We start from the raw sequence: 25,739 nt of genomic DNA on the forward strand, positions 1-25,739 counted from the left end.
CAGACCTCGACATGTTGCGTAGAGTCGCACGGTCCCACTCCACCATGCAGCACTTGGCAGGAGCTCCTGGGAGTGGAGGTCAGGGAGACGCTGCCCATCAGGCCATGCAGCCCCCCTCCCCATTTAACACAGGGAAGCCGAAGCACAGAGAGGGAAGGAAGTTGCCCAAGTCACACAGCAAGGAAGGTAATTAGAAAAGCCTCCTATACTCCTTGCCACCCGGGGCCTGCAGTTGAGCAGGTCACACAGCACCTAGAAGATGTGGTCCAAATGCCATGCCTCTCCCAGAGGGTTCCCTGCTCCCCACCTAGACGTCCATAACCACAAATACCAGCACCAAATTTGTGCCAAAAAAAAAAAAAAAGCATCTTTGCTAAGACAGGGAAGCATGAGAAAATTGTAAACCCTGCATATAAACACTGGTTTTCATTTAAACAAACCTGGAGCTCTAAGATACAATTAGGGATCTTGCTTTGTGTCTCTCAGTGCTAACTTCCTTGCTGAGATTTGTAAAGAATGGGAAAGATCTTTTGGAGATCATTTAGCCGTGGTCTTTCCTGTAGCTGGAAGCTCCCATGAGGTCTAAGGTTCTTGATGGCCTCTGACGTGAATGTCTAATAATTAAGGACGCCTGCTGCCTACAACTTACTGTGACTCCCCGAGTGCTCCTCTTCCTTAGGCCAGAGCTGAAATGGGCTTCAGGAGGCCCTTCTGTCTCCTCACATGTTTCTGGGACCCAGAGAAGATGAGATTGGAGAGATCGGAGCAGTCTCCCTTGCAGCAGCCTAGCTCAGCTGACTGGTGAGGGGGGCTCCTTAACCCAGATTCCCCATGTGGGAAAGTGGGGGAGATCCCACACAAGAGCAGCTCCCTGGGCAAGACCCTGGGGCAGGCCAGGCTGTGGAAGCAGAGGGCTCCCTGCTGGCCTCCTGGGGAGCCCCTGGTGCCCAGTACAGAGGTCCCCCTCCTCTCTCCCCCCTGGCTGCCCTCAGACACTGGGAGCTCTCCCTTTGCTCAAGGCCTTTGTCTGGGCCACTCCTCTTTCTCAGGACACTGTCCTCCAGGTGTCTGTCAGCCTGGCCACCTCCCCTCCTGCACATCTTGGCCCCACCCTCAACTCAGTGGCGCCTTCGTGGTCTCCCTACTGAAGACCGATAGTGAGCTGCATAATAGCTATTCACTGCATATGGCTCTGCCTCCCTTCCCTTTTCTCTTCCCTGCTTGCTCTCTGTGCACTCCATTTTCTAATAGAGAAAATATTTGCTTTGTTTATTGCCCGTCTCTCTACACGAAGCAGAAGCTCCACGAGGGCAGGGTCTTCTGTTTTGTTCATTGCTGTATCTGTCCCCAGCTCCTGGAACCGTGCTAGGCACATAGTAGGTGATTAGGGAAGTTATTGAATAAGTGAATCAATGTTCCACCTGCAGGAAATACTCAGGCTTCTGAACTTGCCAGTGTCAGAGCCGCCCCCATGAAGCTACCTCGCTCACTTGCACTGGCTGAGGAAGGCTGGGCTCACGTCTCTCTGTTCCAGCATTTCACGTGCAAACATTTCTAAGTCCCAAGTTGCTACTTCATCTGCATTCACTGTCATGAAACCCAATGAATTTGCCTTTCTCCTGTTTCTTTTTTTTTTTTCTGCTGCTTTAAGAACCCTCCGTCTCGCCATTGGTTGGTAGGGCGACCTCAGTGCAGGGCCTCAGAATGACAGGCAGGTTCAAGCCAGAGTGGTGCAGTGCGAGCGTTCAAGTCTCTCTTTAAAATTCTTGCAAACTCTGTTTAACAGGGTAATAGTTTAATGTATTGTTTAACAAGAAGCTCTCTGGAGCTAGAGCGGGACTTGCTATAGACGCCAAGCAGATTCCAAATGGCATCTCCTCAAAATGAGAAGAGAAACACAGGGCTAGGGAAAGGCTATCCCTGGGGAAGTGGGAGAGGCCAAGCCCACGTCCTGGCGGGAGGCGGCAGGCAGGTCTGTGCTGCATCTCTCACCATCTCAGCTGTGGGTGAAGATGCGAGCCAGCCGGAGAAGGGGGTCAACAGGGAGTTTGTCCTCTTTCCCTTGATTTAACTGCTCGAGGCCAAGGCACAGCAATGCCATGAGCACCTTAAGTGGAGCTCGTGTGCTGGCAGATATACGTGCTGCAAGGGCTGAAAGCCCAGAGTGTTCCTTGGAGATGCCCGACCCCAAGGTCAGCACCGCGAGCCATGGAGGAGGGGCTCTGCTCAATTTGGGGTCCACCAGGCAGCGTGGAGCACTGGCAAGGGGCCAGGACATGGGAACTCCCTGCAACTCTGGACCAGGTGATTCATTATACAGTGTCGTTTGACGTAGTGGATTGGTTGTTTTGGGAACAAATTTTACTTCTCATTGCTAAGGAAATGGAACGGAAAATTCATGGCTCTGGTGCTGAGCTCAGATCCAATACCTTCACCTCACACAACCAAATCACTACCCCTTTCTGGGTGGCAGCTTCACCCTATTTTAACCAAGATCCCAAAGTTTGAAGTAATCACCTTGTGTGTCCTTGATTTAGAGAGGGTGTCAGCTAATGTCCCATATGAACAGTACTGGAAAGAGAGAAGAAAGTATTTTGATATAAGAAAAAAGAAATCTCCCATAAAGAGAGACATGGATGTCTTTCACTGTGGGGAGAGGAAAGAGAGGAGGCCATTCAACTGATCAACTGACCCAAATGATCCAACCGCTAAGAGTTGGGCCCCTCGGCCCTCGCTCCACCTGGGGACAGAAGCAGGCTTTACCCATAGAAGGGATACTTGGCCAGGGAGACAGAGCAGTGGAGCTGACACTTCCTGTGGGATGCTTTTCATCCTCACCAGGGAAGAAAAGAAGTAAGTGCTTGCTGGGTTGGAGCCAAAAAGAAAGGCACAGACATTTCTGCTTAACGGGAGCAGAGAAAAGCGAATCGGCCTTCTGAGTTGTTTGGATGTAGTCAGTGCGAGCTCTGGCTGGAAAAAGAGGTGAATGTGAAGCTCATACACAGGCCTCTGGAAGGGCTTCTCGTATAAAAGGAGCCTGCAAGTAAAGTTGAGAAAGAAGAAAACTAGCAAGGAAGTTTATGTTTATGTCCCTCTGACTTCGGGGGATGCACTACTCATCCCCAGTATATACTATATATACTCAGGAAGAGGCTGCGAAAGGGACACCGGAGTGACTCCCAGTGAGCTGTCCCACCCCCTGCCTTGCTAAGACAGGGAAGCATGGTTATGGGCAGTGATTACGGCAGTGGGCTTGGTAGGGGGCACTCTCTGAGCCTCACCTTTTTCATCTGGAAAGCTTACTCCCATAGACCCATTCAATCCTGAACCAGTCTGAGGTGTTAGGTTGGTTAGGCTGCCAAGAGGAGTTCCAGGGGTCTGGAATTTGCCCAAGGGCCATCCTGAGGCAAGATTTGGGCCCAGACCTGACCAAAGGAGAGTCCTGACTACATTCCCGGCCTCTTGCACCCCAGGCTGCCAGGCCCTGGTGCTAGTGCTGCTGGCTTCTGAAGCCTGTTATCTGCAACATAATCATGGGGCTGCCGTCGCAGGTCCTCCTGCCTCGTGTTGCTGCTGGGACCCCATCCTTTTCCTCACCCCTCACCCTCACCAGCAGTCACCAAGGACTTTGGGTCCTTCTCTGCTTATCGGGAACCTCCACAGCCTTCCTGTCACCTGGGAGAAAAGGTGCCTCCCTTGAACACCACGTGAAGCCCCTAGTGGGGGCCAAAGGGGCCTGGCTTTGCATACCTGCTCTGCATCGACGGCTGAGTGCACCGGGGCAGGTCCCTCCCCATCCCTGGGCTTCAGTGATCGTGTTGGTAAACACTGGTGATCTCTTCTATCGCAGAGGGGTGTTAGGAGGCAGAAGTGATGACATTTGCTCTTGGCAGAAAGGAAGCGCCCAACAGCGATGGCTGAGGGGTGCACACGGCCTCCATCCTTACCAAGGCGTTGGCTGAGTGAAGTGCTTTCACCTGGCAGGCTGTGTCTCCCGGGGCACTCATGGCTGAGTACCTGGCTAAGGGGCAGGGCAACAGTTAACCTCTGTGAGCCTCATTTACACCTTATAAATTGAGAATAACCCTACTTGCCTAATCTCACAGAGGACGCTGGGGACCCTGGCCAGGATCTGGGGGTACAGAGATGAAAAAGGCAGACAGATCTCTGTCCTGGGGCTTACATTTTAGTGGAGGCAGGCCATGAACAAGTATATGAACCATGTAATTTCAAATATATATTGAGTATAAATACAGAGACTATATATACACACACACACACACACACACACACATACACAGAAAAGATGACATACATATATGCTCTCTCTATATATATACTCTATATATGTAGATATACTCACCCTCTCTGCATAGATATATACTTTATATATATACAGGCACATACACCCTCTTTCTCTCCTCTCTCTGTCTATATATTTATATGTATATGTATATACACTCATCTTCTCTCTATAGATATACTCGCCCTCTATAGATATATGCACTCTATATATATAGATATACTCTCCTTCTCTTTACATATAAACACACACACCCTCTTTCTCTCTATATATACACACACCCTCTCTCTCTCTCTCTCTCTCTCTATGTATACTCACCCTCTCTCTATATATATATATGCACGCATACATACCCTCTTTATATATACTCACCCTCTCTCTCTATATATATATGTATATACACTCATCCTCTCTATAGATATATACTCTCTCTCTCTCTCTCTCTATATATATATATATATATATACTCACCCTCTCTATATATATACAGACACACACACCCTCTTTCTCTCTTTACATATATATACTCACATACCCTCTTTCTCTCTCTGTCTCTCTCTATATATATGCACACACACGTATATATACATACACACACCCTCTCTTTATATATACTCACCCTCTCTATGTATGTACACACACATACACACCCTCTCTGTCTCTCTTTCTCTCTCTCTCTCTATATATATACACTCACCTATCCTCTCATATATATATACTCACTCTATATATATATATGTATACTCATCCTCTCTCTATATATAATTACCCTCTCTCTCTTTCTATATGTATATATATACATCCTCTCTTTATTTATGTATATACACACCGTCTCTCTCTGTATATATATACATACACACACCCTCTCTCCCTCTCTCTATATATATATACACACACACACACCATCCCTCTCTATATATACACATACCCTCTCTATATATACATATACTCTCTATATATACACCTCTCTCTAGCGCTTGCTCTCTCTCTATATATATATATACACATATACACACACAGATATATATACTTACCCTCTCTATGTATACACATCCTTTCTCTGCATATATATGTGTGGATATATACTCACCCTCTCTTGCTGTCTCTCTCTCTCTATATATATATATATATATTCTCTCTCTTTCTCCGTATATGTGTGTAAACTTACCCTCTCTCTCTACATATATGTATACAATCTCACCCTCCCTCTCTATATATACGTGTTCTGTCTATATATATATACACACCTTCTATATATACACACACATATACACACACCCTCCCTTTCTGTATGTACACATACTCACCCTCTGTATATATACATACATTGTCTCTATATATACACACCTCTCTTTATATATATATACACATATATATACACACTTACCCTCTCTGTATACACCCTCTCACTGTTTCTCTCTCTATATATGTGTATATATATATACTCACCCTCTCTTTTTCTCTTTATAGATATATATATTCTATATATATATTCTATAGATATATATATTCTATATATATATCTATAGATATATATAATGTATATATCTATAGATATATATATATACTATATATCTATAGATATATATACTATATATATCTATATATACTTTATATACTATATATTTATCTATACTATATATGTATCTATATATATACATACTATATATATCTATATATATACATACTATATATATCTATATATATATACATACTATATATATATCTATATATATATACATACCCCCTCTCTGTCTACATATATATGTACAATCTCAGCCTCTCTCTCTATATATTATATTTAGAAATTCTATATATTATATATAGATATTATCTCTCTGTATATATATATACTCACCCCCTCTCTTTCTACACATATATATATACAATCTCACCCTCTCTCTCTCTCCATATATATATAATATACATATTCTCTCTATATATATACTTACCCTCTCTCTATATATACATATTTTTATACAATCTCACTCTCTGTATTTATATACATATTCTCTCTCTGTCTATATATATATATACTCACCCTCTCTCTCTCTACACATATATATACAATCTCACCCTCTCTCTATATATACACATATTCTCTCTCTCTCTCTACACACACACACACACACACACACACACACGCACACCCTCTCTGTATATGTATATATACTCAAAATCCATGTTTTTACCCACAGCTCACAAACAGTAAACTGAGGCTTGGAGAGAGTCAGTGCATTTGCCCAGGTCCACATGGCTGGACCCAAGCCAGCTGTTTGTATGGAACCCGTGTCCTTTCCAGAGCATCTCACTGCCTCTGTCAAAACACAGCCGCTTCTGGGAGCAACAGAGCATTGTGCCTGGTCGGCTGTTGCTCCTCAATGAGAATGGATTTCCTGGCACTCCCCAGGGACAGCAGATGGCCATCTCCACAGTTTGCTCCAGGCCAACCAGGATCCAGGCACCCTTGAGCCTTGTGCCATGCCAGCTGGGTGGCTGACATTTGTTCTAGAATCTCTAAAGTTTGCCTTTATGCAGCTGGCTGTGAAGCTGGTATTTTGAGGTCCCTGACAGAATCTTAAAAAGAAGAGACTAGTGAAGCAGGGGGCTGGATTTAGCGTTCCTCCTCCTGGGCCCTTTCAACCCTGGTGTTTGACCTTGAAACTCCTTGAGGGGAGGTCTGGTACCTCCCTGTTATCCACCATATTCCCAGAGTGGCCGCCAGCCCCCAGCCGGTTGCTCAGAAGAGCCCAGGGTCCAGGAGAGCCCCAGTGGCGTTTCTCACACGTCTGCTTTCCTGCAGCTGTAGAAGAAATGCATCTGGGACGAGTGCTGAAGATTGTGCTGGTGGCTCTTTCTTCAGGAACTACAGGTTCTTTAGGAACCAGTCATCCACTCTTTATCAGAGCTGGAGAGATGCTGTCCTCATGGCCTTCCCAAGGTCCCTGCATCTGTATCTCCGGGCCCGTTAGGATACCCACCACTTCTCAGGGGGAATTATTTGGACGGTCTAAATCTTCAGTTATTAGGCACAGCCCAGTTCACTGATTTAATTGATATAGAACATTGAGGAAATACCCTATCGCAGTTTCAACCTCAGCGTGATTATATTTGGGGCCAAGTCATTCTTTGTTGTGAGGGGCTTTCTAGAGCATTGCAGTATTTAGCAGTATCCCTGGCCCCTACCTGCCAGATGCCAGCAGCACCTGCACCCCGAGTTGCGACAATCAAAAATGTCTCCAGACGTCGACAGATGTCCCCTAGGGGCCAAAATCACCCGGGTTAAGAATCATTGCATTGCTGTTAAATGGGTGCTTCTGGGTGTTGTAAACTGAACAAGGGTCCCCCAGCCCCCCGAGATGTGAAAACCTAGAATAAAAAGACTTGCTTAATACAGTAACCTTAGGCATATTCTTTTACCTCCCTGAGCCTCAATTCCTTCCTCTGAAAAATAGGGACACTGACAGGCATTCTCATGGGATTATTGTCCCATTAAATTCAATGAAATAACATATGCACAGAGTCTGGCATACATAACGTCTGACACACTGAAACATTCAGTAAATGTGAATTCCTTTTCTTCCCTGTCTTTAACCCCAAGGTTTTCTTCCTAAAAATGACAAAGGCATAAATTAATGCTCCCAGGGAACATCCCTTTCCCGTGTTTGGAGAGCATTGTGGGAGATCATGGCGGCTAGCAACGTGGGTTATGATCCCTTCCCTTGTTTGCCTACTGAAGAATCCAAGAATAGCTGTGGACTCATTCATAAGAAAAATACCCACACAGTTTTGCATGTAATTCCAGAAGTACCAAACCAAATCCCTGCTCTGCCCTTAGGGAGCTAGCATTCACCATGGAACATAGTAGAAATAAAAAACCAAAAGTAAAGGAAAAGTTGATCAAGATGGTGCAAAATGCTGTGGTGGAAAAAAAGCAAGAAGGCAGGAGGGAGTCTTCAGGGGTATCTTAGTCCATTTTTTGCTGCTATAATACAGACCGGGTAATTTATAAAAAATAGAAGTGTATTTGGTTCATGGTTTTGGAAGCTGAGAAGCTGAACATTGAGGAGCTGCATCTGGTGAGAGCCTGTTTGCTGTGTCTTAACATAGCAAGAGTGGGGAGAGAAAGAGAGAGACAGAGCTCAGGCCAAACTATTTTTTTTTTTTTTTTTTTTTTTGAGACAGAGTCTTGCTCTGTCATCCGGGCTGGAGTGCAGTGGTGCAATCTCAGCTCACTGCAACCTCCACCCCCCTGGTTCAAACAATTCTCCTGTCTCAGCCTCCCAAGTAGCTGGGACTACAGGTGCGTGCCACCACCCCGGGCTAAATTTTTGTATTTTTAGTAGAGATGGGGTTTCACCATGTTGGCTAGGCTAGTCTCAAACCCCTGACCTCAAGTGATCTGCCCACCTCGGCCTCCCAAAGTTCTGGGATTACAGGCATGAGCCATCGTGCCCAGTCCAAACTACTTTTTAAAAGTCAGGAACCCACTCCCTGGATAACCGACCCACTTCTGTGTTAACTCCATCAATCCATTCAGGAGGCAGAGCCCTCATGGCCTAACCACCTCTTGAAGGCCCCACCTCCTAACACAATGCTGTAATGGTGATTCAGTTCCCACCATACGAATTTTTGAGGGACACATTCAAACCATGGCAGGGAGTTGCAGTTTTAAGCGTGGTGGTCGGGGAGGGCGTGGCTGAGAAGCTGATCATTGCATCTTGATTAGCTTCATTGTACCCCAGCCCACTGGGGTACAATGCCATAGAAGTTAGGTGAGCATGCAAATGTCAGGATATGGCTGAGAAGGTGACATTTGTGTAACAATGTAGGGATACTGGAGGAAGAGCATTCCAGGCAGAGGAGCTAGCAAGTGCGGCTGGAGCATGTCTGAGGGGCCAGCAGGAGAGGACCCCAGGGAGGGCAAAGGGGACTTGACAGGTTGGATTTAAGAGCAGCTTATCCATTGGAGGCAGAGACTCCTGGGAGGGGGAAGCAGGCTGGTTCCATGGGTGACTCCATATATGTATATATGTGTATATATATGTATATATATGGCGGGGCAGGCCTGCTGGCCCTTCTAAGGACTGTAGCTTTTACCTGGGGTGACTTAGCACATCAGTGAGGACAGGCTGGCCATGCTGCAGCGTAAAATACTTACATAGTTCCAGTGACCTTAAGCATTTTCGATTTAGTTCATGCTCATTGCTTGTGAGTCAAGGGTCCCTGTGGAGCAGCCTCTTCCTGGAGCATGGCTGAGCATGCTCTTCTGCCTGGCAGGGCCACACATCCCTTCTGCTCATGTGCCTGGCCAGAGCAAGTCTCAGGCACACCTCAGTCCAGCAGGGTGGGCGTGTACATCCTCCCACACAAAAGGCGTTGAAAATCACTGACCCTTGATGGTCCACCAGGCACTGGAAGCCACGTGGTGGGAAACATTGTAGCTTAATCATGTTGGCTGCTGTAGTGTGGATAGAGTGTTGGGAGGAGGGCAGATGCAGAGAGGCCTGTTAGGAGGCCATTCCAGCAATTCAGGCAAGAGAGGTGGAACAGAAGTGTCGTCAGCTTTGCAGTGGCTTGAACGCTCAGGCAGGGCCTCCCCGGGGTGGGTCCTCGACTGTGTAGACCCACAAATTTGACTTTGTCAGTGCTCACAGAGATGATCAGAGGGCTGACATGTGATAACCAAATTAATAAAAAACTGATGTATAAGCCTCAATGATAATTCTTTAATTTGTGGTTGAGGATGGAGAGAGATCTTTCCCAGTGGTTCAAAAAATAATCTGAGTTTTGGATTCAGACAAGCCTGTATTCAAATTGTAGTTCTATAACTTTTTAACTGCTTCATGTGGGAAAGTTACTTAATTAGCCTGTGAGCCTCAGTCTCTTCATCCTGAAATCAGTCTGCTGCTGCTAATAGCATGGTAAGGAGGAACAATTAAGTTAACATAACAATTGAATTATGCGCAGTGCCCAGCACAGAGTGTGGATCGAGGTGGCTGTTCAGTAGACTGAAGATGTCACTGTTACTGAACTTACTAGAAACTAGCAGAAGACATGATATGCATGAAGTCAGAGGCAAAAAAAGAGATCTTTCATAGAAACCATGGTAAGACCTGATATTCTTTCTCCCTTGGCCACTCACTTACGTTAAAGAGCTTTTTGTCCAGCCAGAGGATGGTGTGATCGCTCAAATTTTGGCTTTCCTGAGATATCCAAATCCTGCTTTCTTATGTTGACACCAGATCACTTCGATCAGTCTTAGGTTTTTCCTGATCTCCTCGGCCACATGTATGTCAGTCCTGAGGGCTAGGGCCACAAATGTGATTGCCGTTTTCTTCTCTTTGACCTCTCTTTGACCTTTCTTCTTCTTCTTTTTTTTTTTTTTTCTTCTGAGTTGGAGTCTTGCTCTGTTTCCAGGCTGGAGTGCAGTGGCATGATCTTGGCTCACTGCAACCTCCACCTCCCAGGTTCAAGTGATTCCCCTGTCTCAGCCTCTAGAGTAGCTGGGACTACAGGCACCCACCACCACACTCAGCTAATTGTGTTTTCGTATTTTAGTAGAGGCAGGGTTTCACCATGTTGGCCAGTGTAGAATGATCTCAATCTCCTGACCTTGTGATCCACCTGCCTCAGCCTCCCAAAGTGCTGGGATTACAGGCATGAGCCACTGCACCTGGCTTTTTTGACCCTTCTTAAGGGTCCATCTGGAGATGTCAGAGGTGCATTAAAGTGACCCCTTGTGGAAACCTCACATCTGGATCACACCCTCTTCAAGTACAGAAATGTAATGAAAATGAGTATGTCAGTGCTTATGAAAGACTGTGCACAAAGCAACCCGTTAGACCTGAAATTATTTGCCATTAAAATGGCAAAACTGCAATTACTTTTCACCAGTGTAATATTTCCTGTGTACATATTTTCAGCAAAAGTTTTAAAAGAAGATTGCTTTTTTTGTTACTTTCTCATTAGCACTAAGGAATTTAATTCTGACTAATAACCAGGTAGTGCCCTGCATGTGAAGAGCACATCTAGAAGTACAGCACTGAATGTAGAGTAGGCATTGAATTTGGAGACAGGCCCTTCTAATTTGCATAGACATCCACCAAGCTTTTCAAGAAGGATGGCTGATCCTGACCGGTGGTGTGCTGTTAAATGTTTAACAACCAACATTTAGCAGGATTTGGTGGAGCTCTGATTTGTACCATTTGCCAATTGCTGTGGTGTAAATACTCCCACCATGCTAATTTCAAGCCTGCAACATGACATCAGCCAGCCTACAGTTTAACAATTGGCCAGCTCCAGCACGTGCAGATCCAGATTCTGGGGAGTGACATAGTCCCGGGTTTCAGTATGAGGTCTCTTGCTTACTAGCTGTGTGGCCTTGGGCAGGTTATTTAATGGCTTTGAGCCTGGCTCATAGAAGGCATCAGGATGCTTGTTTTCTTCCCTCTTCGTTGCCCAAATAGGAAAGCACCTTTGTCACATCACTCCCTTGCCATGTCTCCTGTGGGAAGGTGAGGACGGGAGATAGTGGGTTGTGCTTAGAGAGGCGGTGGACAGAGCTGCCTTATCCTTTTCTGGGAACATTTCCAAGAAGAGACTGGACTTTTTTAAAATGTAGGAAGACAGAGGGAAGTTTGACAGATGGAGGGGGAAGAATTGCTGTCTAAAAGGAACTCATTGTGGGAAAAATACAAAATAGGAGTTTGAAGAGCAGATGGTGGAGATCCCCCAAATGTTAGCTTCCCCAGGAGGGAGGGAGGGAGGGAGGGAGGGAAGGGGCTGGGGTTGAAAGAGGGAGATGTTGTCGTTGATGTGCAGGCCGACAGATAACCAGCTAAGCCTGTGTCCTGTTTGAGGCATCTCTAGATGCCCAGCCCACTGGGGTACAATGCCGTAGAAGTTAGGTGAGCATGCAAATGTCAGGATATGGCTGTGGCCACATCCACATCTCTTCACTGCTGTTTCGGTTTGCTCATCTATAATATGAGGATAAGAAACCTGGCAGGAAAAGGCTGCCATAAAGAGCTCAAGAGATGGCAGGAAGACAACTGGGGAACAGCTAAGGGTGGGGTGTGAAGAAGGACAGAGCAGATCCCAATCCCGACTGTCACACAGAGCCAGGAGGAGAAGCACGGAAGCAGTCCTCCGAATGCTGCACGACCTGAGTGACAGCTCTCCACCGGGGCTGATTTGGGAGGAAAGCAGGTGGTGCGAGAGTGAGGAGAGCAAGTGGCCTGCCTTCGGGAAGCTTGGAGAAGATGAGACAAGGAGAGTAGGCACAGCTTCAGGAGAGGATGCAGGGTCCAGGGCCTATGCTGTGTAAATGGGAGAACCTTGACCCTGGCTGCCTGCTGATGGGAACAAGCCAGGAAGAAGGAGCTGGAGGGGAAAGAGTCAGGAAGCTGGGATCTGGGGAGCTGCACACAGCTGACTCTTCCCACTTCTGTCCTGCCTCATGCTCAGGTCCTTCTTCATCAAGTGTGTTTCTGACACATGACTTAGCGGTGGGGCTGAGCTGACGCTCTTGGGCAGAGAGCGGGTGAGGCAGGGCTGGGCCTGCACCTCCCATTCTGCAAAACACATTGCTGCAGTTGAGCCCAGCTCTGGCTTGGGCAGTTGGTGACCATCTCGAGGCACTCCTGCGGCTTTCTGGAGCACGCCTTCCCCCAGGCGCTGCGTTCGGCCTGCAGGGAGCTCTGGACATTGTTTCTTCCTTCAGGTTCCCTTATTGGAGATGTGTCGGGGCTCCCATACGCTGGCCCCCTGATGCAGCTCCAGCCTGTCCCATCCTGGTCACAGCCTCCCTGCCTGGCCTGACCCCTTCCGCGGCACCTCCGTGCTCTCCTGCCTCACCTGCTCCCTCCAGATTCTAGGATCTCATCCTTTGCAAGACGCCCTGTCCCTGTGCTTCTCATTCGGTAGGGCACCCATATTCACACGTTTTGCTTTGTTCCCCAACTGGCTATGACCCCTGGGAATTGAAACCACAAAACAGGACGTTCCCTGATGACTGACTTTCTGGCTCTGTGTCATTGGTCATAAGGTGTGGCTGTTCCATTTCTGGAACCTGAGACCCCAGGGCTGGTGATCAGAGTCCAAAGGCCCTTTCTTCAAGCCTTTCTCTGGGGAGTTGCCCTTCCCCAGCCCCCCAGCCCTAGGGAGCTCTGGCCCAGTGACTTCCCAGGCAGCTGCACTGCACTAAGGTCAGCTCAGTGGGCATGCTGCCATCCCTGCCTCCTGGTCTGCACCAGGGAAAGGGAGCTGTGAAGGTCACTGCTCAGAGCTTGTCACAGCCAAACGTGAAGTGTGTAACAATTTCTAGTCTGATCTTCGGAATGCAGAAAGTGATGGAGCTGGAAGTGGAAGGGAACCGTGGATGCTCCCAGGCCTGTCCAGGAATTTCACTGGGGGCTTCCACAGCCGGTTCCTGTGTGCTTGAGTCTTACCTAGGAGAATGCATTGACTTTTGAGTTGACTTCAGACAAGACGGAAATTTTCCAAGTCAGCCACTGCAGAGAAGGAATAACCTGTACTCCCTCCTTCTGTAACAGAATACACAGCAAGCTTTGAAGATGAATCACTTGGCGGTGGTTGTGCACAGTTCCGTCCGCACGGTATGCATCTGCTCAGGCTGCGGTCATAGAGCACTGCAGATCAAGGTGCTACTGGTCTGAGAAGTCTCTCCTGAGGCCTCTCTTCTTGGCTTGTAGACGCCTGTCTTCTTGCTGTGTCCTCATGTGGTCATCCCCCTGTGTGTGTGCCTGTGTCCTAATTTCCACTCCTTAGAAGGAACCGGTCACACAGGATTAGGGCCCACCCTAATGGCCTCGTTTTACCTTAATCACCTCTTTTAAGGCCCTGTCTCTAAACACAGCCACATTCTGAGGTCCTAGGGGTTAGAGCTTTAGCATATGGATTTTGTGGGGGGGACACAACTTAGCACCTACCTCCCCTGACCTTTCTCAATAAGAAAATGCACGTAGATGCTCAGTGAATCCTGCCAGGTTTTCTGGGACAACCAGGTGCATGGTTGGGGAGGGTTCGGAGCAAGAAGTACATCTTCTGTCCTGGCTTCCCATCTCCTGCCCCAGTTGAGTCCCCAGAATTCACAGGCTGTCCTCAAGGCACCCTTTGCTGATGGCCCTCTGAGGAAGAGTTGCAGTGACAGTCCTGTGGGGGCTGCAGGACTTGTTCAGGGAGAAGATGCAGAAGTGGCTGAGCCATGAACATTTGGTCCCTTGGCCAAACATAACGACGTAGACAATGTCACAGGCCCAGATGAGTTCCTGGGGGGCAGGCTGAAGACACGTTCATCGATGTACTCCATCACAGGTTTTTGAGTCCCACCAGGGCAAGGGCTACCCTCTGTTGAGCATCCAGTAGAAACCTGTTCCCAAATGGGGTCCTGAAGTGGGCCTGGCTTTCCCAGTCTTTTCTCAGGGATTGACTCAGCCCACCAGCTGCACCAACTCCGGTCCCAAAAAATGTGCCCAGAGCCTCGGATAGAATGGGGAATACTTTGGTGATGAGGTGGATTAGAAAGTGATGGGGGTAAGAGTTTTAACCTCCCCTAGGCAAGTCCCCTCGTTGCAGAATCATTCTCGCCCCTGTTGCTGGCAGAGAGAGAGGGGCAGGCACATCAGGGGCATGAGGCCTGTACACCCACTCCCCATTGCTCTGTGTGGCCAAAGGTGTTCTTCTTGGTCTTGGGCAGGTGGTGGAAGTTCACCTTCTCCTTTCACTATTTGGAGCATTTCACAGTGTCAAGGATATGACCTGGCGTTTGAACCCTGAAGAGCCAATGGCTGGACACCAGAACAGGCTCCCACCGTTGGTGAAGGCTGATGACCTTCAGTACAAAGGATCTTGAGAAAGGTGTTGCCTGCTGGATATCTGGAAAGCTGAACTGACAGAGGGACCAGACGGAGAAAGGATGGAGAGTAGGAGCAGTGCGACATGGCGGGAAGCATGCCGTCCTCATAGAGATGGCCAGTGTTTCTCAGGACAGTCTTGAGCGAGCCACCCAAGCACCTGCACCTCTGCTTCCTGTAGAATGGGCGGGTTGAAGTGGATGGTCTGAGAAGCTCACCTGGATAGAAGGTTTGGCCATTCATAACTTGACCAAGTCAGAAACAGATGAAGCAGAGACTTAAAACTGGGCTGGCCATTAGCTCACCAGCAGACTCCCCAGTCAGACGCCTGGAATCACAGTCTTCCATGGGACCATTTCCCAAGTCCTCCTTGTAAGTTAGCAGTGATGTCTTGCAACACTGAGGAATGTCTGTGCAGTACCCTTGGGAGAAATTCTAGAAGCCCCAACTGCAGTGCCTGGTCGGCTGAAACAAGAGTAGTTTCAGCACCAACGCCATGAAGGGAGTGGCAGGAACGGAACACCAGCCTTCAAAACCACAGCGACACACCTGGAAATGGGGTAGGTAACTCTGATGGCGGAAGAATGGAGAAGAATTCTATTTGGCTTTGCAACTTGTGGCTGATGAGCATTTGAATTCCCATTTATTCATTATTGGTGTGAACGGGGCCAACGTCACAGTACAGAGAACAGCAAAATCAGAACAGCGAAGTCTGAGGCTGATCCTAACTCTGCACCCCAAGTCTGTTCAAAGCGTGCTCAGAACTGGACTGGATCTGACCAGGCCCCAGCAGAAGCTGAGCTGCTCCTTCTTGCTTTATGAACTCAGCACTCACGCTTGTCTGAGTAGCAGGTAATAGAGTTTGCTTTAGCAGAAGGAACACAACAATCAAGCCTTATTCCCACCCAGCTCCCATAGAACTCCCATCTGATTACTATGGGTTGGCAGGACCCATGTTCATGATTAACATCAAGCAATGAATTCAGCTGGAGAGCAAGGATGTCATGAGGATGTTTAATGGAATTTTTTGAGGGTGCTTCAGTGCTGGGGATAGCCTGGTCCAGTCTATGAAGATGTGATTTCAGCCAGGCGTGGTGACTCATGCCTGTAATCCCAGCACTTTGGGAGGTCAAAGTGGGAGGATTGTTTGAGCCAAGAGTTGGAGATCAGCCTGGGCAATGTGTTGAAACTCTGTCTCTAGGCCAGGCGCAGTGGCTCACGCCTGTAATCCCAGCACATTGGGAGGCCAAGGTGGGCAGATCACTTGAGGTCAGGAGTTCAAGACCAGCCTGGCCAACATGGTGAAATCCTGTCTCTACTAAAAATACAAAAATTAGCCAGGCATGGTGGTGTACACCTGTAGTCCCAGCTATTCGGGAGGCTGAGGCAGGAGAATCGATTGAATCTGGCAAGTGGAGGTTGCAGTGAGTGGAGATCACACCACTGCACTCCAGCCTGGGTGACAGAGTGAGACTCTATCTCAAAAAAAGAAGAAGAGGAAGAGGAAGAAGAAGAAGAGGAAGAAGAGGAAGAGGAAGAAGAAGAAGAGGAAGAAGAAGAAGAGGAAGAAGAAGAAGAAGAAGAAGAAGAAGAAGAAGAAGAAGAAGAAGAAGAAGAAGAAGAAGAAGAGGAAGAGGAAGAGGAAGAGGAAGAAGAAGAAGAAGAAGAAGAAGAAGAAGAAGAAGAAGAGGAGGAGGAGGAGGAGGAAGAAAAAGAAGAAACAACATCTCTGTTTCTACAAAAAATAAAAAAAAGTTAGCTGGGCTCACTGGCACATGCCTGTGGTCCCAGGTATGGGAGACGGGAGGATCACTTGAGCACAGGAGGTTGAAGCTTCAGTGAACAGTGATTATGCCTCTGCACTCCAGCCTGGGCGACAGGGTAAAACCCTGACTCAAAAAAAAAAAAAATGTAATTGCACATCCTCTGCCCTCCAGAAATCTACAACCTACATCACGTTACTCCTAAGAGGAGTTCTCCCTGCTGCACCCTAACAGACAATGTGAGCACTAAAAGGTTCCCTGACCAACCATGTGCAGCCATTGCAGACACACATGAGATGCCCTGTGCGCACCACAGTGAGGCAGGACATGTGTCATGTTCAGAACTTTCTAGAGAAGCAAAAGGAAAATTGCCATGAATGCTCTTTGGATGTTTTCCAGATAGATTTCCATGGAGAACTTGGGATCGTGTTGCCCCTGTTTGTTTCAAATCTCCATGGTTTTTATTACTATGAAAGAGGCACATGCCCATTGTAACAGTGAAGAGGTTTTTTTATTGCACCATACTGTTCTGCAAGCTAGGACTCTGAGTATCATTTCAGATGGTGGAAGGAGGGGGCCTTTGTGAGATGGGTGAGGCAGAGCCAGTGCTGGGAGAGTGTCATGAGGCAGAGAACTTGGATTCTTCATCGGGCTTTGGAGAGTTGTGGGGAGTTGGGCAGGTCCCGGGGAGAGACAAGCAGAAGCTTGGTGGTTTGGGGAAGTTTAACTGGTGTCTTGATGAATGGGGCTTCTGGATCTGATCTTTGAGCTTAAGGGAGAAAATGACTAGGTAACTTCGATTTCAACCTGGAAGAATGTCGTGGGGGAATTGTGCTGCGTGGGAGGGTAAGGCTTTCCTGAGGAGGTCGTTGCCAGTGGCACAGCATTCAGCCTCCTGTTGTATTTACTTACATTTAGTTGTGAAATTTTGGGAGAAAAGACCAACAAAAGAGGCCCCAGATGGACTGTGGAACTGATGCATGGGGAGTTGGGGGTTGGTGATGGGGGAATCTTGCTTGAACAGAGATTGTATGACAGCACTCGAATAATGACTGGTTGTTCGTGGGTGGATTTGGGGAGACTTCAGTAACAATGGATTGTGTTTCGTTTTGTTTAGTTGCAAATATCAAGTAGTCAGAGTTGGATATAAAATTGCTCTATGGCAATATGAGTATGACTTGGAATTAGGCACACTCAAACTCTCTGAATATTTGCCCGTTGTGGGAGGAAATGCAGCGAGTAAGTGCAGAGGCCTTGGAAGCCTCGGAAAACCAGGAAGGGGAAGAGGCACCCCCAAAGCCCGAGTGACACCATGTTGAACCCAGAGGGCAACCAGAGAAGGACAGAGCTTCACAAGTCAAGGCTTAAGAGCACTTTGAGCAGCAGTCGGTTGGAGAAAGCAACAGGGATTGTGGAGAGGCTGAAAAGACCAGAGTGGGTGAGAGAGGAAGTCTGTGAAATGGGCGGGATATCCCAGTGTCCTGGATCTTGGTGGCCTTGGGTGGCAGGTCAGGGAGAAGCTAACTGGAAGAAGGTTCAGGAAAGGGCCTTTTGGGACTTTGAGTGAGGTGAGGAAAAGGCAGAAGCATGATTCCAGCACCTCAGAGGAGAACAGTGTGGAACGCAGGGCAGTGGGTAAACCCTTGGTCTTCACAATTGGTGATTCCTCCTGTGGGCTCCTCTGAGAGCACAGGCTGCTGGGGACAGGGACACCAATGCCTGCCACACATGTGTGTGCCACAAGAATCGCATGATTCCTTAAGATGGAACCCACAAAGGCCTGCCCACGGCAGACGTGGCCCCACCTCTCAGCCCCCTAGCAAAACACACTGGCTCAGTATCACCCTTGAGCTACTGAGCTCCCAAAATGGCAAATGGGGTTGTTGAAACAAAAGCTCCATCTCCCAAGTTGTCAGCATAGGGAGCAGCTGTGACCTCCAAGTTCAGTTCCTGATTCTGTGTTTCTTTCTCCCTCCTCCTTTAGATCGTGGTGTATGTGGGCGTCTCCTCAGCCGGCAGCTTCACTGTGCCCTGCGGTTGATGTCCAAGGTTTTGACTGTGTGGGTTTGTGTCTTTCCGGCAGGTGTCTCCTCTGTGACTTCCCTGATGTCCCTGGCTTGGGTGCTAGCCTCCTATCACAAGCTGCTGCGGGACTCCAGGGACGACAAGAAGAGCATGAGCTACAGAGGGGCCATCATCCAGGTCTTCTGGCGCCTCTTCACCATCTCATCCCGAGTGATCTCTTTTGCCCTCTTTGCTTCCATCTTCCAGCTCTATTTTGGGATCTTCGTGGTGGTTCACTGGTGCGCCATGGCCTTCTGGATCATCCATGGCGGAACAGACTTCTGCATGTCCAAGTGGGAGGAGATCCTCTTCAACATGGTGGTAGGGATCGTGTACATTTTCTGCTGGTTTAACGTCAAGGAAGGGCGGACTCGATATCGAATGTTTGCATATTATACGATAGTCTTGACTGAGAATGCTGCCTTGACGTTGCTTTGGTATTTTTACAGAGACCCGGAGACCACTGACTCCTATGCGGTGCCAGCACTGTGTTGTGTCTTTATTAGCTTTGTGGCTGGGATTGCAATGATGCTCTTATACTATGGTGTGCTGCATCCCATGGGGCCACGAGCTAAGATCCTTGCCAGCTCCTGTTGTGCCGAGCTGCTCTGGGGCATCCCTTTGCCCCCCGATGTTGAGCCCATGGCGCCTGAGACCCCTGGGTACCGGGGGACCCAGGTTACGCCCACCAGAGCCGTAACGGAACAACAGGAGGATCTCACGGCTGACACTTGCTTGCCCGTTTTCCAAGTGAGACCCATGGGGCCCCCTACCCCGTTGGGGCGTCCTTACCTCCCAGAAGGGCCCCTCATTAAGATTGACATGCCAAGAAAGCGATATCCAGCTTGGGATGCTCATTTTGTAGACAGGAGGCTGAGAAGGACTATTAACATTCTACAGTATGTCACCCCCACCGCAGTAGGCATTCGATATCGAGACGGACCACTCCTGTATGAGTTGCTACAGTATGAGTCTTCACTCTAAGAGCATCTTGACCAAGTTGAGAAGGGGACCTTAAGTTTGGTTTGCGGCAAACACCACTTGCAAGAAATATAACCCTCCCTTCCCCCAGTACACAGAACCACCGCCACCACCACCAACACCGCCACACCAACACCACCACTACAAAAAAAAAAAAATTAATAAGTCACAACCCCTTCAAATAAGCTTTCTTTCCAGTCGCTGTATGTATACAAAGATATTCTCTATGTTTTGTAAGTAAAAACAAAAAGAAAACCTTTCTTTTGTTTTTTACACATAAGAAACAGTATTGAAAAATCCCACGCTATGGTTCGTAGAGTGGAGAAGGAGGAGTTATCTCCACTCCAAAAGAAAAAAAAAGTTTTTTACCTTACACCAAGTGTAGATCATTTATGGGATTGGTGCTGATTGAAAGAACAAAACAAAACAAAACAAACACAAACAAACAAAAAACCTTCAACTGCCTTATGCCCTTAGGTGCTGAGTTTCATTAAGTACTGTCACGTTTTCTCATGCAAAACTCTCTGGTGATTTTTGCACCAGAAGAGGGAAAATTAAACAATTAAATGAAACAAATCTAAAAGTGAAACAAAAACCAACCAACAAATACAACACAAAGCAATTATTCTTCCTATCTGATTATTTGTATTGAAGAAAACAAATTTACCAAAAGCAAAAGCATAAAACCCCTCCCTCTTTTCAGTTTCTCCCCCTCCTCTCCTGACCTTCTCCCCACTTTGCCGAGCCTTCTAGGAGCTCAAGGGCTATTTGAAACTCAAATGGCTGGAGAAGCTACTTGAAGGCTGACTATGTGCCATTTTAGGATTTACCAAGCAAGAATCACATTTGTTTCCCAGTGAAAAGCAAACCAGAACAAAACAAAAAGCCACCCCAATAATTCGGTAAGGACAGGATATTCTAAAGCAAATTAAAGGAGATTTCTATACACATAATCAGTAATAATAAAACTCAGCATAGTAGCAAAAAGAACGACATCAATTTAAAGGCACAATACTTAATCAGTGACTGGCAACAACGATTAGTTCCATCATTTTAAGGCTGTGAACGGTAGACATTTATCACATGTGATATTGTGTAAAGCCTCTTCTGTTTCCATTTGGTGGGAAGCCTTAAATTGATCTGGAAAGAATTCTTCATTTTTCATTTGTGCTTTTTAAAAAAAAAAACACAAAGAGGAAAACTAGAATATATATATATATATATACATATATATAAAAAGTCAAAATTGTAATAACTGACCCATTTCAAAGACTGTTTGGTGCTTCTGTCTTTCACCATTGTGGTTGGCTGAAAGTCATTCAGCTCACCTGGTGCATCTGGGTTGAATGGGAAATTTTGTGTGTGTAGTATGTGTGTGTTTGTGTGTGTATGTGTGTGTGTGCCCATAGCACACGTATATCTGTGTGTGTCCCTGCTGCAAAGTCTTGCCAGAGATATACAAAACTGATGTAAGACGGACTTGGATTACGGCTTGGTTCAGCAGAGCATGGGAGCGGGGGCTGTGGAGTGGCGGGGAAGGGATGCTGCCTGCCCACGAGCCCTGGTTTGGGTGGCAAGACTCACACCAGCAGCGGACTCCAGGCCTTAGAGGCCATGCCATTTGGGTGAGGATTTGATTCCACTGTTTATTTTCTCATTGTATCAAGTTGAATTTCTGCAGGTGTTGCAAGTATGTTCAACCATTTAAAAAATTTTTCTTTTTTCAAAGTATTGTTCCTTTAAAGAATATTTTTGTTCTAGGGCATCGTTTCAATCCCATCGTATCTCTAGTTGGGCACAGAAAAAAAAAGGAAAAGAAAAAAAATCACAAAAAAGATATATATATAAGTATATATATATATATATATATAGACACACACAATATTTTTAAGTAAATACTGTTAGTCTTTGCTGTGTGTAGCTGCAATTTTTTTTCCAAATATATACCTGTTTAGGGTGCAAGACCTCACATTGAACTATTCTCAACAGAAGTTCAATAACTGAGGGATTTTTTAATGTTTGTGGGGTTTTGTTTTTTAAAAAAAAAAAAAACAATTATTATTCAGCGAGGCTTCTCCTTCCCACCCCCTTCATTGTTTATCTAAAACCTTTTTTTTTTTTTAAGAACAAGTTTCAAGTATCAGTTGTGAAACTGTATGCTCTCTTCTTTGTCTGGACTTCCTGCGTCCTTACTAAGTATCGTGGTGCTGTCCTCTTCCCGTCCCTGACTTGGGGGTCCCCTCGGGCCTCCCTCGTGGGCAGGTGGAGGAGGAGCCCCCAACTCTAGGAAGCAGAACGAACAGAGCACACGCAGGCAGCAGTGAAAACCAGCCAGGGGGGCTCTGCACGCCCATCAAAGGGACCCACCTGTGGGCCCCTGGAGAGTCATCTGGGAGTTGGAATCTAGTCAGAGGCACTTTTCTGAACAGCAGCAGCGTGCTGTCTTGCAAGGGCTTCGCGTCTGAGCTCCACAGTGTACTCTGCTAGGCTGAGGAAGGTGAGGCCATTGGAGGGTGGGGCATCCGCTTTAGCTGCTGGGGTCCCACCTCTTGTCTGCCTCAGGTCTGGGGCTCTGTGCACCTGGAGCTGGCCCACGTTTGTCCTTAGCGCATCTTCCTTGAAATGCCCTCCTGCATCCGCTTGGGACTTCTGCCACTTCTGCTGTGTGTCTGTTCTTGGATTTCTTTCTTTCTTCTTTCTTTTTGTTTCAGCACAGTCACGGGTATTAATTCGCCCCTCTATTTCATTCTTGCACACTTAGTGTGTGTGTGTCTGTGTGTGTGCATCCTGCCATGTTTACATGAAACTTACAAAGAGAACGGTGGATGCTGAGCTGACCGGGAGCACCAGGAGTTGGGACAGCACCTTCCAAATCAGGGAGGGCCTCCAGGGTCTTAGCCACTAGGAACAAATGAGGAGATCACGGGACATTTCAGCAATCTTTAATTTCACACTTCTCACTTGAAAAGGCATCCTCGCCCCTCTCTGGAACCCCTCCATCGTGCCGGTACTTTCTTCACAAAGAAAATGAAAATACACATCTGTGAGCAGCAGCAGGGAAAGCAGGCTTTGCAGAGATGCAGGAAAAGGAAGAAAAGCAAGGAGAGAAGTAGAGAGCAAGGCAGGGAAGGGGCAGGGGAGACCTGATGGCAAGGACCAGGCCAGCGCTGTCCTCAGTGTCCTCTTGTAATCAGCCTCTAGCAGCTCCCCACACTCCCAGCCACCGTGAAACTCTCTGCCATCATCTCCCCTGGGGTCTTCTCATCCCCACCCCCCAGCCCATCCCCTTCCAGTGGCTTGTCCTGGGCGTCAAGGCAGGATTCCATACATACTCACTGCTGAGACCACCTGGGGACTGTGTCTCCAGACCCAGATGACTTTGGTCCTGAAAGCCCGGATCCTTAAGGCCACCCCGTGACAGGGTCACTCTTTGTCCCACATTAAGTCTTTGTCCCATATTGGACATTAAATGCCCAATGTCCCATATTTTTCATTTGCCTGAGTCCCTGACAACCCTCGAGCGCTGCTGCTTCAGCTGCTTCCCAGAGGAATGCCCGTGATGTTTTTAGGTTTTTAAAAAATTTTAAGTCTCTGGGCCCATTTCTTTCCCAGGACCCCCTGATGAAAAATAATCCATTTCCAGTATTTAGGCCTGGTAAGCACGTTGGTGCCCAGAGACAGAGAATATAAAAACTATCTCCTTTTCATTCCCTAATGACCCCCCCATCAAGTACGCCCACTAAGCCCTGTATTTTATCCTCTAACCACATAGAACATTTGGCTCTACTTTTTCTTCTCAGAAATTGGGTGGTATTGCTCAGCTATAACTAACGGCATTAGAGTCGTTTCTGCAGACTCTGCTTCTCCCTTGCTCAGCAGGCCTGCCTCTTCTCCCAGCCTCTGTGTAAAAGGAAACTTCAGTACCCTCACATGACATTGGGATAATGTCTCCTGCGTTCACTGCCTGAAGCCTGTGACATCCGGAATGGGAGCTTCCTGTCTCTTAAGGCCATGATGAGGGGTGCTAGGGAGGCTTCAGTCCATCAGATCAACCCCCTCTGGCCTCACTCACCCTAAAGTGTCCCGTGTCTCTAACACTCTGCTGCACTCTGCCTCTGGAAGGTATCACCTGGTTCTGCAGGGTCAGGCTTGTCCCAGCAACATGGGTACCAGGACACTGGTAGGACACTCACCCAAGCAGGTCTGCAGCCAGAATGAAAGAGGCACCATCTCCCTTGCCCAGACACGCCGCCTTCACAACACAGCCTTGGGCAGGGAAGATGACATTTCCCCATGGCCTGGGGATCCCCACACCACACCTCCCCAGGCACAGAATCATTCAAGACCTGATGGTTCCCATGGCTCTAACCCAGTCCCTCCACAGCTGTGGCCCCTCTGAGTCCCATGATCCTGTCTGGCCCATGGTCATGAAGGTGATTCCCCTGGCTTGGGGGCGTCTCATGCCACAGATGTCTGACCCTGTCCAGATATAAGCCTGATTCTCAGAAAGAATTTACAGGTTTTAGAAAAGCACCAAATGACATCATTTTCTCCATTCTTACTCCAGTTATATTCCCTCCCACTGCACAGTCATAGAGGCAGAAAAGAAGGTCTCTGATGTGGATATGGTTTGAAGCCGCACTGGGTGGGCCACAGCCTTGCTTCTTCTTGTACATCTAAACCCCTTTGCAGTCTTCGCAAGCTAGATAGAGGAAACACCACCTTCCTTCTCTCCATCTGGTCTGCTCCTTGCTCATGGGAGGGCTAGAACCAACCCCAAGCTTTGATGCCCCCAGACCTTAGCACAGGGTCCTCTCTTCATGATCCAGGGACAGAGCAAGAAGAGCATGACAGTGTGCAGGCTCAGAGCCTTTGGCTTGGAGCAAAGGATATCAGCTCCTAGAAGAGAATGAGGCAGGCCATATTCTCATGCTCCTGGCTCGCTCGGATGAGCTGGGTTGGAGACTGTCACCTAGCATTCATTTGGCACAGATGGTAGCATTTTCTTTGCCAGGAAAAGTGGCTCCTTACTCAAAATGAGCCCTTCCAGGCCTTGTATGTGTGATGACAGCTGCTCTGGATGGTGGCTTCATGATTGAAGGAGGGGAATCTCCTTGTGTACCTTTAATTTGATTTTCTTACCAAGAAGCTAAAATCTATTTTTTCTTTGCCAAACTGAAAAATATTAACACAATCAGATTTGGTTGGGGAGGTTGAGATTTAAATTTGGATATTGTAAAAGGAAGAGAGCTTATTGCAATTAATTTCACCAAGATCCATGTGATACTCTCAGTGTGGACTAGGAAACCATCGGGGAAATCTGGAGGAGCTTAAGGGAAGACCCTGCAGGAGTGAAATGGGAGGACCCAGAGGGGTGGGCTCACCCCAGGGGCTGGACCAGCCTTACAGGGAGCAGTTCTATTCATTTTTCTCTCAAACATTTATTGGTCACTAGACCCTCTTGGGCAGCCCCCCTCATCAAGCACAACACAGTTACCCCTTAGGAAGTGAAGGTAAATCAATGTTGGTTCCTCTTATCAAGATCCGGCTGAGAACGAGATGAACACAATGGGAACCTCTCTAAGCTTCTATCCCTTTCTCCTCAGCCCCAACTGGCCATTGTCGTAGAAGCAACATTCCATTCTCACCCACAGTTCAACCTCCAGAACATGGAAATGGCAGGGGCCAGCCAATCACAGGTTACAAACCCATGAGCTTGCAAGAGGACTTCCGCCAGCATCCTCAACCAAT

General features: G+C 47.5%; 1 protein-coding gene across 1 annotated transcript in view; it reads left to right on the forward strand.

Moving 5' to 3' along the window:
* XKR6 (XK related 6) overlaps positions 1-21,898 on the forward strand; it is a 302,573-nt gene extending 280,675 nt beyond the window's left edge. The window contains exon 3 of the mRNA XM_030812387.1: positions 19,027-21,898. Within this exon, the coding sequence (XP_030668247.1) occupies positions 19,027-19,991 (965 nt within the window). The 3' untranslated portion in view covers positions 19,992-21,898. The remainder of the gene's footprint in view (positions 1-19,026) is intronic.
* The last annotated feature ends 3,841 nt before the right edge of the window (positions 21,899-25,739 follow it).

Source organism: Nomascus leucogenys, chromosome 4 (genome assembly GCF_006542625.1).
Source record: "Nomascus leucogenys isolate Asia chromosome 4, Asia_NLE_v1, whole genome shotgun sequence".
Taxonomy (NCBI): domain Eukaryota; kingdom Metazoa; phylum Chordata; class Mammalia; order Primates; family Hylobatidae; genus Nomascus; species Nomascus leucogenys.